Source organism: Pinus tabuliformis, chromosome X (genome assembly GCF_031772625.1).
Source record: "Pinus tabuliformis cultivar Carrire ecotype Pingquan chromosome X, CPIR1, whole genome shotgun sequence".
In the NCBI taxonomy this organism is placed as follows: Eukaryota; Viridiplantae; Streptophyta; class Pinopsida; order Pinales; family Pinaceae; genus Pinus; species Pinus tabuliformis.
Window position 1 is genome coordinate 1,054,385,942 of NC_142308.1, and position 12,335 is coordinate 1,054,398,276.

Genomic DNA, 12,335 nt, shown 5'->3' on the forward strand with positions numbered 1-12,335 from the left:
ATGATATGTCTCTCCTTCAATTGCAGGGGACTGGCCAACCCCGATAAGAGATTGGCCCTCAGAGACCTATTAGCACAAAAGCCTTTTGACATTCTATTCCTGCAAGAAACGCTTGGGGTGGGGTTGGAGGTGACTGCTACTCTAACTTCCTTTCTCCCTGATTGGACTTTCATTACACTTGATGCTCGTGGTAGATCTGGTGGATGTGCTCTTGGAATCAACAATAAAACTACCCGGATGATCAACTGCTGGGGCCGGTCAGGTGTTCTTGCGATGAATGTTCTTTTTGGTTGCTCTGAGATTGAGTTTACCCTGGTTAATGTTTATGGTCCCTGCTCTGACCGAGAGAGTTTCTGGCACTCCCTATTGTCCTGTTCACTCCTGAGGGTCCCCCATCTCATTTTGGGTGGTGATCTGAATTTTTCTTTGGGCATTGCTGAATCTTGGGGTCCCCAAGCCACCCCGGATCCATTGGCTGAGTTTTTTAACTCAAATCGCGGTGCCTCTCATCTCATTGACATTCGCACTACCAAGATACAACCTACTTGGAGGAACAGGAGGACTGGAAGCGCTGCTTTGGCTCGCAGACTTGACAGATTCCTCATTAAACAGGCCCTCCTTCCTGTTTTGTCTCGTGCACATCAATGGGTGGGATCAGGAGGTAAATCTGATCACTCGCCCATCTACCTGGAGTTCGAATGTGGACCAAATAGAGCTCGACCCCCATTCAAATTCAATTCCAGATGGTTGCGAGATCCTGATTATAACCAGCTGGTCACTCGGGCCTGGCAGCACTTTAGACCTGCGATGGACTGTGACCCTGGCAGGGCTATCAATGAAAATCTTATTTGCATAAAGAACGTTACCATTCAGTGGGTTTGGAATAAGAAAAAACTATAAAGGGAGGCTATGCACAACATTGAGGAAAAAATTGGCTCTCCCAATAGGGGTGATTTGTTGGGCTATAGTAATGAGGATGCCAGGGCACAACTTTTTGCACTTGAGACCGAAAAGGCTAAACTGCTGAGACATAAAGAGGAAGATTGGAGGCTTAAAAGTCAGGCTATTTGGTCACAGGCCGGTGACGAAAACACAAAATTTTTTCAGCAGCATGCAAATGGCCGCAAGGCTGCTAACACCATTTGGGAACTATCCGATCGGAATGACTTTACTGTGAAAACGCATGCACAGCTAACTGAGCTGGGTACCAGACACTTCTCCAATCTGTATAGGGCATCTACAATTATAAATCTCCCAGACATCCTGCGCATTACTCAGAACTTTAAACTTTTCGTTGAACAGGAGCAGAAGGATGATCTCAATGCCCCGGTCACCCTGGGTGAACTTGAGGGTGTTTTAAAATGGTTCAAGCGGGACAAAAGCCCTGGGCCTAATGGCTGGCCCATTGAGTTTTTCATCCACTTCTTCGACCTCATTTCAGCAAACCTTATGGCTATGATTGAGGATAGTAGGGTGCAGGCTAGGATTTATGATGGATTCAACGCCACTTTTATTGCACTTATTCCTAAATCGGACAAACGAACCAGCTTCAATGATTTCAGGCCCATTTCGTTGTGTAACTGTATCTACAAGATCATATCCAAAATCATTGTAAATCACATCAAGCCTTTCTTGTCCACTCATATTGAAAAGGAACAATTTGCTTTTCTGAATCATAGGCAAATTCATGAGGCCATTGGTACAGGCCAGGAGGCCCTTCACTCTATCAAAACTCTGCGACTGAAATCGACTATTCTCAAGATTGATCTCACTAAAGCATTTGATCAAGTCGACTGGAGTTACCTTCAACTCATCCTCATCCACTCAGGTTTCCCTCATACATTTATAAACTGGATTATGGGCTGCATCTGTCACACTACCTTCAGTATATTGATCAATGGTACTACATCTGACTTCTTCCACGCAAGGCGAGGTCTCCGTCAGGGCTGTCCCCTTTCACCATTACTATTTGTCCTCATCATGGAGGGCCTCTCTATGCTTATCAATAATGCTAAAGAAAGGGGATTACTACAAGGGCTCCGGATCAATGATAATTTATATCTCACTCACCTTTTATTTGTGGATGATGTACTTATCTTCCTTAATGGCACTAGACAAGACTCTATTCAATTTGATCTGCTCCTGAATTGGTTTTGCAGGGCTACCGGTATGGCACCGAATAGCACTAAATCCTCTATCATCATGACGGGCTGCACGAGACAGGAACATGACACCTCTAGGAATCTTTTTGACTATGTCTGCATAGACATCAATGGCGATCTCAAATATTTGGGGTATCATATCAAACCAAACAATTATAAGATCAAGGACTGGAACTAGATCATAGCTAAGATTGAGCGCAGAATAAATGTCTGGTATAATCGATGGTTATCCAGGGCAGGTAGACTTATCCTCATAAAGTCTGTGCTGGAGGCCATTCCGGTCTATTGGATGACCCTGGCCTGGATACCGATTGGTATTACTAATCGGATAAAATGCATCTGCAGACAATTCCTATGGCGCAACCTAGGTAAGGCATCCACGTTTGCCTGGATTGCATGGGATCGCATAAACCTACCCAAACAATGGGGTGGCTGGGGGTTAAAGGATCTTCACCTGTTTTCTCAGGCCCTTGCGGCTAAGATGGGCTGGCACTTAATCACAGGACAGAGCCTATGGAAAGAGGTCATGGTTGCCAAATATATCTCACCCCAAAATCCCCTTGAGTGGATCCGTGGCAACATCACACTGAAATCAGGGGCATCTATCATATGGAGGGCTATCACTAGGGTAGCACACATCCTACATAATGGTCTTTCTTGGAAAATTGGTTCGGGAGCTAAGGTGCGCATTGGCACTGATTCCTGGTCGGGGAGTGGGGAATTTCATAAACTTCCGGCATTTATCATTGAGCACCTTGCCCACAGAAACATCTTTTATCTGGCACAGATTGTGGATAGGGTACACTCCTCATGGCGGGATCAAGCCTGGCTACAGGCGGGTGACCTTGGGCTCCCTCAGGAGGGCACTCGGGTCTGGAAACAATATATCTGGGCTCTGAAGGCATCCAACATCCGCATCACAGACCAAGAGGACAATTTGATTTGGGTTGTCTTAAAAAATGGTCATTATGCTCCAAAGTTGGGTTACCTCGAACTCATCAAGCACAGGGAACCCCCTATAAAGGACTGGTGGTGGAGTACTATCTGGAAACTAAATACCCCGCACAAACACAAAATTTTGTTCTAGTGTATAATTAGACACTGTATTCCTACCATGGAATTTCTACACAGAAGGGCGTATCACGGGGCATCAAGATGTTGTTACTGTCTGGAAGACTGCGAGGACACTCCCCATTTATTCCTGCACTGCAACACCATTCATAACATTTGGTCTCGGGTCATCACAGAAGTGGGTTGCAGAATTAATTGGTAGGGCGCTACATTAATAGAGGCCTGGACATATTAGTGGCAACACTCTGCCCACAGACCAAAACTACGCAACCTCCCTCTAATTGTGGCTTGGGAAATATGGATCGAACGAAACAAACAGATTTTCAATGATATTCCTATCGACTATGATTGGATTTGTGCTGCATCTCTTGCCACTTTTCGGCTCATTCCCGAGGAATGTACTCGCAGCAAGCCCTCTCATGAGACTCCTGAATCTATTGATCACAGCAAGGCGTGGCATACTTTGATGGTGCGTCCAACGCCCATGGGTGTGGTGGGGGCGCATCTCTTTATCTGAATGACCAACACTACTACTACATCAGGATGGGTTTAGGACCAGGTAATAACAACTATGCCGAACTGCAAAGCCTCAGAGTCCTTCTAATCTTTTCTTGGGACATTCACTGTGACTCCATCCAGATCTTTGGCGATTCTCAACTTGTGACCAAGTGGTTCAACAACCTATCTCATTGTCACTCGCACACACTGTCTGCACTGTTGTGCGAGGTACAACATCTCAGAGCACTTTTTGACTCCATCACAATGACTCATATTTACAGGTCTCGGAACAAATTGGCTGATCAACTGTCCAAAGAAGCTTCAGAGCTGACCTGGGGTACCTGGCACATCACAGAACACATTGACAGATAGATCTACAGATATTATCATCGACCTTTTATCAAGGAGGCTCCTGCTGATCCTGAGGTTTAGTTTTATAGTTCTTTTGGGAGATTTTGTTCTACCTCCCATTATTTATATTCGGTATGTATATGTACTTCATATTTATTTTGGTTTTACAGGAGTTAGTAAGTTATGCACCGAACTTACTATGTGGACACTAGTTTCGTCACTGATGTTTTTCATGGTTTTATGGGACTGTGATTGCCTACAGTTTTGACTTGTGGTAGCTTGTAATAGTTTTATGGACTGAATAGTAGTTGATACTACCATTTTTTTTAACATGTAACTAATCTTTTAATAGAATAGTTACAAATTTTTTCTTTGTGAAAAAAAACAATTTGATTTGACTATTAATGACAAACTAGGGAAAGAAAATATGGTTGCATATTTCTTATCAAGACTAACCTTGCTTATAGATAATGAGGAGATGGTGTGTGATCAACTTCAAAATGAAAACCTCTTTGCCATCTCGGTGATTTCTCCTTGGTTTACTAACATCAGCAACTACTTGGTTGCTGGGAGGTTCCCTCCTAATCTGTCATCCAAGGAGAAAATAAATATTGTAAGGAAAAGTGCTCCTTTCACTTGGATTGGGGGAAATATTTTCATATTAGGACCATATGATATCTTGAGGAGATGTGTAAGGGAGGAAGGGGTCTTTGACATCCTCTCAGCATTCCATGATGGACCTTGTGGGGGTAATTTTGCTACTAAGAGAACAACCTATAAATTTCTACATGCTGGTTACTATTGGCCCAACTTACATCAAGATGCAAGGAGATACACCACCATGTGTGATCAGTGCTAGAGGATGGGAAAACCCACACCCAGGGATGAAATTCCCTTACAACCTCAAGTGGCCTTAGAGCCATTTGATATGTGGGGTATGGATTTATTTGGGCCTATTGATCCACCATCAGGACAGAAAAACTATATCATTGTGTGCATTGATTACTTTAAAAAGTGGGTTGCGACAAAGGCAGTTAAAGAAACGACTGAGCATAAGGTGGTTGAGTTTTTAAGAGAAAACATATTCTACAAGTTTGGGTACCCAAGGGAGGTAGTCACCAATCAAGGAACAAAATTCACATCAAACATAATTGAAGAGAGAAAACATCTTCTACAAGTCTGGGTACCCAAGGGAGGTAGTCACCAATCAAGGAACAAAATTCACATCAAACATAATTGAAGATATTATGAGGCAACACCATATCAAGCATGAGAAATCCACTTAATTTCACCCTCATGCAAATGGGTAGGTAGAGGTCACAAATAAAGCATTGGAAAGCATTCTAACCAAGGTTGTGAGCAGTGGCAAGAAATATTGGGTAGATAAACTAGTGGAGGCTACTTGGGCCTACAACACCACTTGGAAAACCACCACTGGGTTCACTCCATATGACTTGGTTTATGGAAAGAAGGCTTTGCTTTCTATTGAGTTTGAATATAATACTTTGAATATGATAGCTCAGTTGGACTTAGACTTTATGACAATAGGACAAGAAAGGCTTCTCCAACTTAATGGCTTAGATGAGTTGAGGATGCAAGCTCTCCTACACACTAAGGTCATATAGTTAAAAAGAAATATTTGGCATGACAAGCATATAAGGGAAAATACTTTTCAATAAGGAGATTGGGCCCTGTTATATGATTATAGGTTAAAATATTTCAAAGGAAAGCTAGTGACAAGATGGTTCGGTACATACCCAGTAGATAAGTGTCATGAAAATGGATCTGTCTAGATTGAAACCATTGATGAGGAAGGAGTTCCCCTACTTGTAAATGGTTATAGGTTGAAGTTGTATAGAAGACCTCTATCCAAGGAAGAATTTGTCAGTTCAGTCAGCAAAGAATTATATGTGATGGGAAGGTTCATAGCTTCCAGTCCACAATATTCCTAAGAAAATGAAAAAATAAAAAATAAGAAGGCCTGGATGAAAATCTGTATGAGGCATCTACGGAAAAATCCACGGTTGAAAACCTCACTGAGATAGCCCAGGAGAAAAAAAAAAGAAAAAAAAAAGATCCTCGGGTGATCTTACACTCTTTCTACTAAGATTCTTCTTCTTTTAGAGGACTACACACAGTTGGCAGATTTATGGCTATAGAAAAAAATCTACAAGTCTCCCTCCATCCTTCCATCCATACACCTAATCTCCACACTCTTCACTCACATACCCCTCTCTCTCCACCATCCAATCAACAAGAAACTCCAATTTTACCTCCTTGTTGTGATGCTATAGGAGGAACCTGTAATGCTACAAGAGGTCCTATAATGCTATAGGAGGGGCCTGTGAGACTACAGGAGAGGGATCCAATGGGAAGAAAAAACAATAAGGCCATGTTTTCTATAATAATGATAAAGGGGGTTCCTCGAATATCAACTCCATCACCCATTCAATCCATTTAGTCAAATCTTTCTCAAAATTTCCACTCTCTCATACTCTAAAAAAACTAGAAACCCTTGTTTTATATTCCTCCAGCATCTACACTACTTCCTCATGATTCTAATATTGTCCTCATTCCTTTTATCACTTCCCCTCAAACACTAACATGCAAGATTAATACTTCAAGGGAAGATTAAATGACTATCACAGGGAGAAAACTCCTCCTGTATTAGCCCGTGCAGTCACAATCGAGAGCCCTAAGATCCTTTTTTTTTCCACCCAAAGAAATTTTGATGGAGCCATGTTTGCGATAGATAAGGGACACATCATCCTCAGGAAGGCACTCCACCAATAGTAGCAACTTAGACATCATGGAGGCACCTGCACACACAACAAAGTTATCAATTAAGTTATCATCAAGATATGAAAACATGTATAAGAAATAAGAAAATATTCAAATCCCTCTAAGATAATGATGTCATATGGCCTAGCTCCAACATGCAACCATATCCAACAATTCGATCCATAGGTAGGCTCAAGTATTATAGTCCTCACCTCTTCCATATGCATAAAATGACTAAAATGTGTAATGGTCGAGAAAGGAGTTTTAATATGATGGAGATGGCTAGTGAACTTGGCCACCCTCGGCTAGTAAACTTAAGTTTGTATTAGTCACCCATGCAACATGGAGATGTCAACTCAAAGTGAGTTGGTGTTCACAAAGAGTGAGGTGGTATTCACGAGGAGTGGGGTGATAATCACGAGGAGAGGAGAAATGATTGCAAAGAGTGGGGACAACGGTCCAAAAAAGTAATATTGTGTATGTGCCATGTCACCAAAGTGCTCCAAGTCCTTACCACAAACAAAATATTATGTACTGGGATCGATTTATTTTGCATCATCGGTCATTTCCAAGTTCAAAGCAGTTAGAAGAAGGACGAGATATTTCTATCAGACCACCTAGGGTGCCACCGAGGAGTTTTGAACCCTGTTTGGAGGTGCTACAGGAGGGACGAGAAGGAGCTACAGGAGGAACTAAAAGGTGAAAAAGGAATCACAGTGGTCTCAAATTGTCTCAAAACCCTCATACACATACAAAGTTATTTTGAAAATAATTAGCATTCTCCTTCCATGTGTTCCATCCATTTGCATGAGAATTCTGCCTGAAATTTATAGCTTGTAATAGACAATTAAGCAGTAAGAGGTATATATGGAGATTGTTGTGGATAGAAGTAGAGAAAAATAGTTTATTTATTTAAATTCTAGCATCCTCCTACCTCACTAATAAAAAACGAGTTTAACACTATTTCCATCACTGAGATTACTTAAAAAATTGAATTCCACACCTAAGTAACACCAAGGAGGGGAAGTAGATTAAATGGAGGGAGGATTATATAGAAGATAACCCACAAACACCAGGATAATTCACCTACACCCTCCTGTAATGGAAAATTTTAGAAGACATGAATGGTTGGGGTTCTTTGAACTATTAAAAGGATATGATGGTGATATCACTCTTGAATTTTCCATGGAATTACACTCTCAAGGAGAGGATAGTGCCACTATTGTTGTCAGAGGGTTGGACATCACCCTAAGTCTATAAACCATAATTAGAGTGACCACCTTAACCCTAGGAATTTGGTGGAGCAAAGAAGACAAATCAGTGAGTATAACAACTAGGAAAAACTTCTTCACTCAGAATGAGAAACCTGTAGAATATAAGAATGGAGTGAGGAGGGAGAGACTACCTTACCCCTGGGATGAGGTCGCTGATCAAATCCTAGAGTATATATCTTGTGAAGGGATATTAAGTGTTGTATATGACTACCATTTCATACTCCTCGATGAGTTAAGATTCAAGCCATGATTTCCTCTACCTCAAAGGCTTAATTTTCCTCATTTCCTCCTACAATCAATCATTGAAATGAGCTAGAAAGTAAGGGAAGGAAAGCATCAACACTTAGTCCACCATAGCTTCATTAATTTAATTGTGATGGATTTGTTTAAACCACTTAAGGAACCCTGTGCTATGGACAAATTTTTTTGACATGGATAGGGAAGTATTCATTGAAACCCAAGGCATCACAACTAGAGAAACACCAACCTATAGCACTGGAGGTAGGGGAAGAAAAGCAGAGGAAGAGAACCATAATTATATAGGGGAAGTCATAAACTTCTACAAGGGTCCCTATAATTATTTATGAGCCACCAAGTAAAATAGAAGAAGTAGGAATCAGTGAGGGAAATATGGAGGAAGTCACTTTTCCTAAGACCAAAATAAAGTCACCAGTGGCATCTGTGGGAGGCCCACCGCTAGGGAAGTGACCTTCAAGAAACCAAAACCAGAAGCTGCACTTGGTCAAGTAGAAAAAGAGTTGCTACAAGAGAAACAAGGGTTTATACAGGAGGAACAGGGGATGCTACAAGAGCATAAAAAGAAGCTACAGAAAGAAGCATCCACCTCAAAATCAGTTGAAAAGAGCCTCTAAGAGGTTCAAGAGCCTAATCCACAACCCAGCTTGGAGTCCTATTACAAATTTGTGGAGGGAGGAAGGATTATCCCAAAAACATTTGCAGTATCACTCCTCTATCAGTTAGAGATGAAGAGAAGTGGAACACATAGGTGGAAGAAAATTGCAAAATCCAAGAATGTAGAATATGTGGGCCTCATGGAGGAGAAATTTACTGAGATGGGAAAGAGTTGAGTAATTTGAGAATAAGTGAGTCTATTATGAAGGAGCAACTAAAAGTAGAAAACACAAGGTTGAGAGAGCAACTGCAAGAGAAGGAAACACAACTTTCCACCATGGCAAGTCTCTTTATGGAACCCCTATAATGTAGGAAACCAGCAAAATCCTATTCTCTCTTCCTCAAGGAACATTCACTGCAATTCCAAATAAAAAATCTAACACAATATGGGTCTTTTCCTTTTCAAGACTATAGGTAGTTTATTGAGTTTTTCAAGCAAGCTAGTAAGGAAGATATGGTAAAGCTAGCTGAATTCTATATGAACAATTTCATTCTGACAGATATGAATTTATGGGGTCCCAATTCAATATTGGGAGACATACAGTTAAATGCCTTTATCATCTTGGTTGACTCATGGGGAGGCAAGGGCCGAGGAAGTGAAAAAGGCGATGGAAAAATAAGAGAAGGAACCCTTGTATATTAGACCAGAGCTAGTAAGCCCTAGAGATGTCATCAGCAAACATAACCTTATTGCCTTTGATCCTATTTTAGCACCTAGATACATAGCCACCCAAGAGAGATCCATTTTACATTTTGAAGGATTTTTTAGGATGTCAGGAGTAGAGAGTCTACAATCTTGTCAAAGAATTTGGCAGACCTTACCTTACAGTTTACATGTAAGAGAATATCACTCCCCATAAAGATTAAGGAATTCCTTGGAAAGAACACCATTGTACAAGAGGATCATGCAAAGAATATAAATCAATTGGATAGGACTTAAACTCAATCCTCCCTTACTGTTGGGCTTACAAGAGGGAAGAAACCAAGCATAGGAATAATAGGTATGGACACAGACTAAAGCAAATGTAGGGTTTTACCCACAAGAAGACACACCATCTGAGGTGCCTTGGGATGTTAGAGAGGCCACCAAGGACATGAATGAGATTCACATTGATGATTAAGTTTCTCATAGGATGAGAAACACCTTCATGAGGGGGGTGATGATGAGTCCCATAAATAGGTATATCTTCAAGTTCATTGTATTATCCTCCAGCCTTAAAACTATCATTTTCTCACATTAATCCACATTTTTGGTTATAACATGCATAGTAAAAAGAGTAAAATGTGTTTATCATAGTATGTGGCCTAATGTGGTTTAATTACATAAAAAGAAGCATTTTCGAGGCATTTACTATGTAGGTGCTTGATGGAGACAACTAGGAGAGAATTTAGGGAGGCTTGTCTACCCTCTGAACTCCCTAACTTGGCTTGATATCACAACATCCTAACTCACAAGTTCAAATTCATTTACAACTGAGTAAGTCCAACTGAAAGTGAAGTTCAAGAGGCACCAAATCTACAATTTTTGATATCAAGTATGGGATCACTCCTATTTTCAAGGCAGTTTCTATAATCTACCCTTTTGTATAAAGAAACAAGATGAAAATATCATTAGGATTTGAAGTTTTGATTCAGCTAGGAGTAATTATTGATCCAAGAGCTTGACATTGTCATTGTTAACTTTCATGTGATGTATGAGACTACTATTTTCTGATAATGAGAAGTTGGTTATTGAGTTGCATCTGAGTTAATTTTAGAGGGTTGAGACCCTTGGGTTTGGGCCCAACCCAGAGGATTTTGTCCGTCTTTTGTATTTTTGTTTTTTTCTTAGTTTCAAGCATTTCATAATTTTATTTTAATTCAGTATAGGTTAAGCTATAAAATTTGTGATTGCAAGCTTCCCCACCACCTCTCTTGTAGGATAATTGTTGGAAAGATTCAAAATCTTAGTCCAAAAAAATTTTGTTTATGATTTCTTGGAAATAGATAGATGTTATTTATCCCTCTTCATATTTACTTTATGGAACTTAGGAGTCAGTGTAGTGATCAAAATAGGGTTGTGGCATAGAATATATGTTATTCAAATTCAACTAATCTTTTCCATCATAATTTATATCATTGTTTAATGATCAATGGATGTTTGTGTATGGATAGTTGTAGGGTTGTGCTGATCTGCAGGGGAGGGAACCTCTTTCCATCTCCATTTGAACTTCTCCATATTCTCTTTCCAACCTTCAATTCTTCTCTCTGTTTCCATAGTCACTCTGCCTAGGAAATTAAGGACACTATGGGCATTCGACTTGGTGCAAGACAAACCTCTAAGAGGTTTTGATCTTGGATAGGAGGCTTCCCCAACTTTCACTCACTCCCTCCTACCTTTATCCACTTCTTGATGCCCTTAAGACAACATCTCCACCCTAGAAAGGCTCTCAAAACCCCTCTTGTAGCAATACAAGACCTCCTATAGTAGCAACTGTAGCAAGCCTATAGCACCATTTTTCTTCACCTGTTTTTCTTCCCACTTCAACCTTAGCTCAGTCAAGATGAATAACAACCCCAAGATGTGATTTGATGATCCAGAGAAGCTCCTAGACCACTCCAACCACCTCTTTTATTCATTGCAAAACAAAGTAGAATTAGTTTTTTCATCACATGAATGATACAAGTTAGACTTCTATTTTTCAAGCAAATGTGAAAGTAGATAAATGATATATGAAAATATGCTACTGATTTAATGAATTATGCAAGATAGAGTTGATTTACTTCTGCAAGTAGATTATTATTGGTGCACTAAGATGACTACTTAAATCAACCTTATTTCCTACATTACACTATCAACCTGGGATTCATCTATTTATTTCAAGGATGTCGTCACTATCTGTGCAATAGAGGTCAGAGGTTGTTACATAACTAAATGAGTCTAATAATTCATCAAGTTGTTGCAATAATGTATTAACAAATCCTTAATTCTTGAAGTTCAACGAAAGACAACTCAAACCATAAATATAAATCGAATCGTAACTGTTTTGCAAAGGAAATGAATTTCAAGCAGATGTACTAAAAGAAACCATATCCAATGGGCTACTGCTTGATCTAGTAAATGGAAAGAAATACTACAACAATAAACAATAAGTAATTACCTCAATCTTGAACATGAATAAGAAATAACATCAATCAACTGTAACACTCAACTTATTCTACACAACTCATTAAGAGGACAATATCAAAGAAACAACATTAAATATCTATTTCAAATGCATATATAAAGAATAACTTGAGTCTATAA

The 12,335-nt window shown here is 40.0% G+C and overlaps 1 protein-coding gene across 1 annotated transcript; it reads left to right on the forward strand.

Moving 5' to 3' along the window:
• LOC149143441 (uncharacterized) lies at positions 1–900 on the forward strand. Its single transcript, XM_089451827.1, has one exon. The coding sequence runs from the start codon at positions 1–3 to the stop codon at positions 898–900; it is 900 nt and encodes a 299-aa protein (XP_089307953.1).
• Positions 901–12,335: the final 11,435 nt, after the last annotated feature.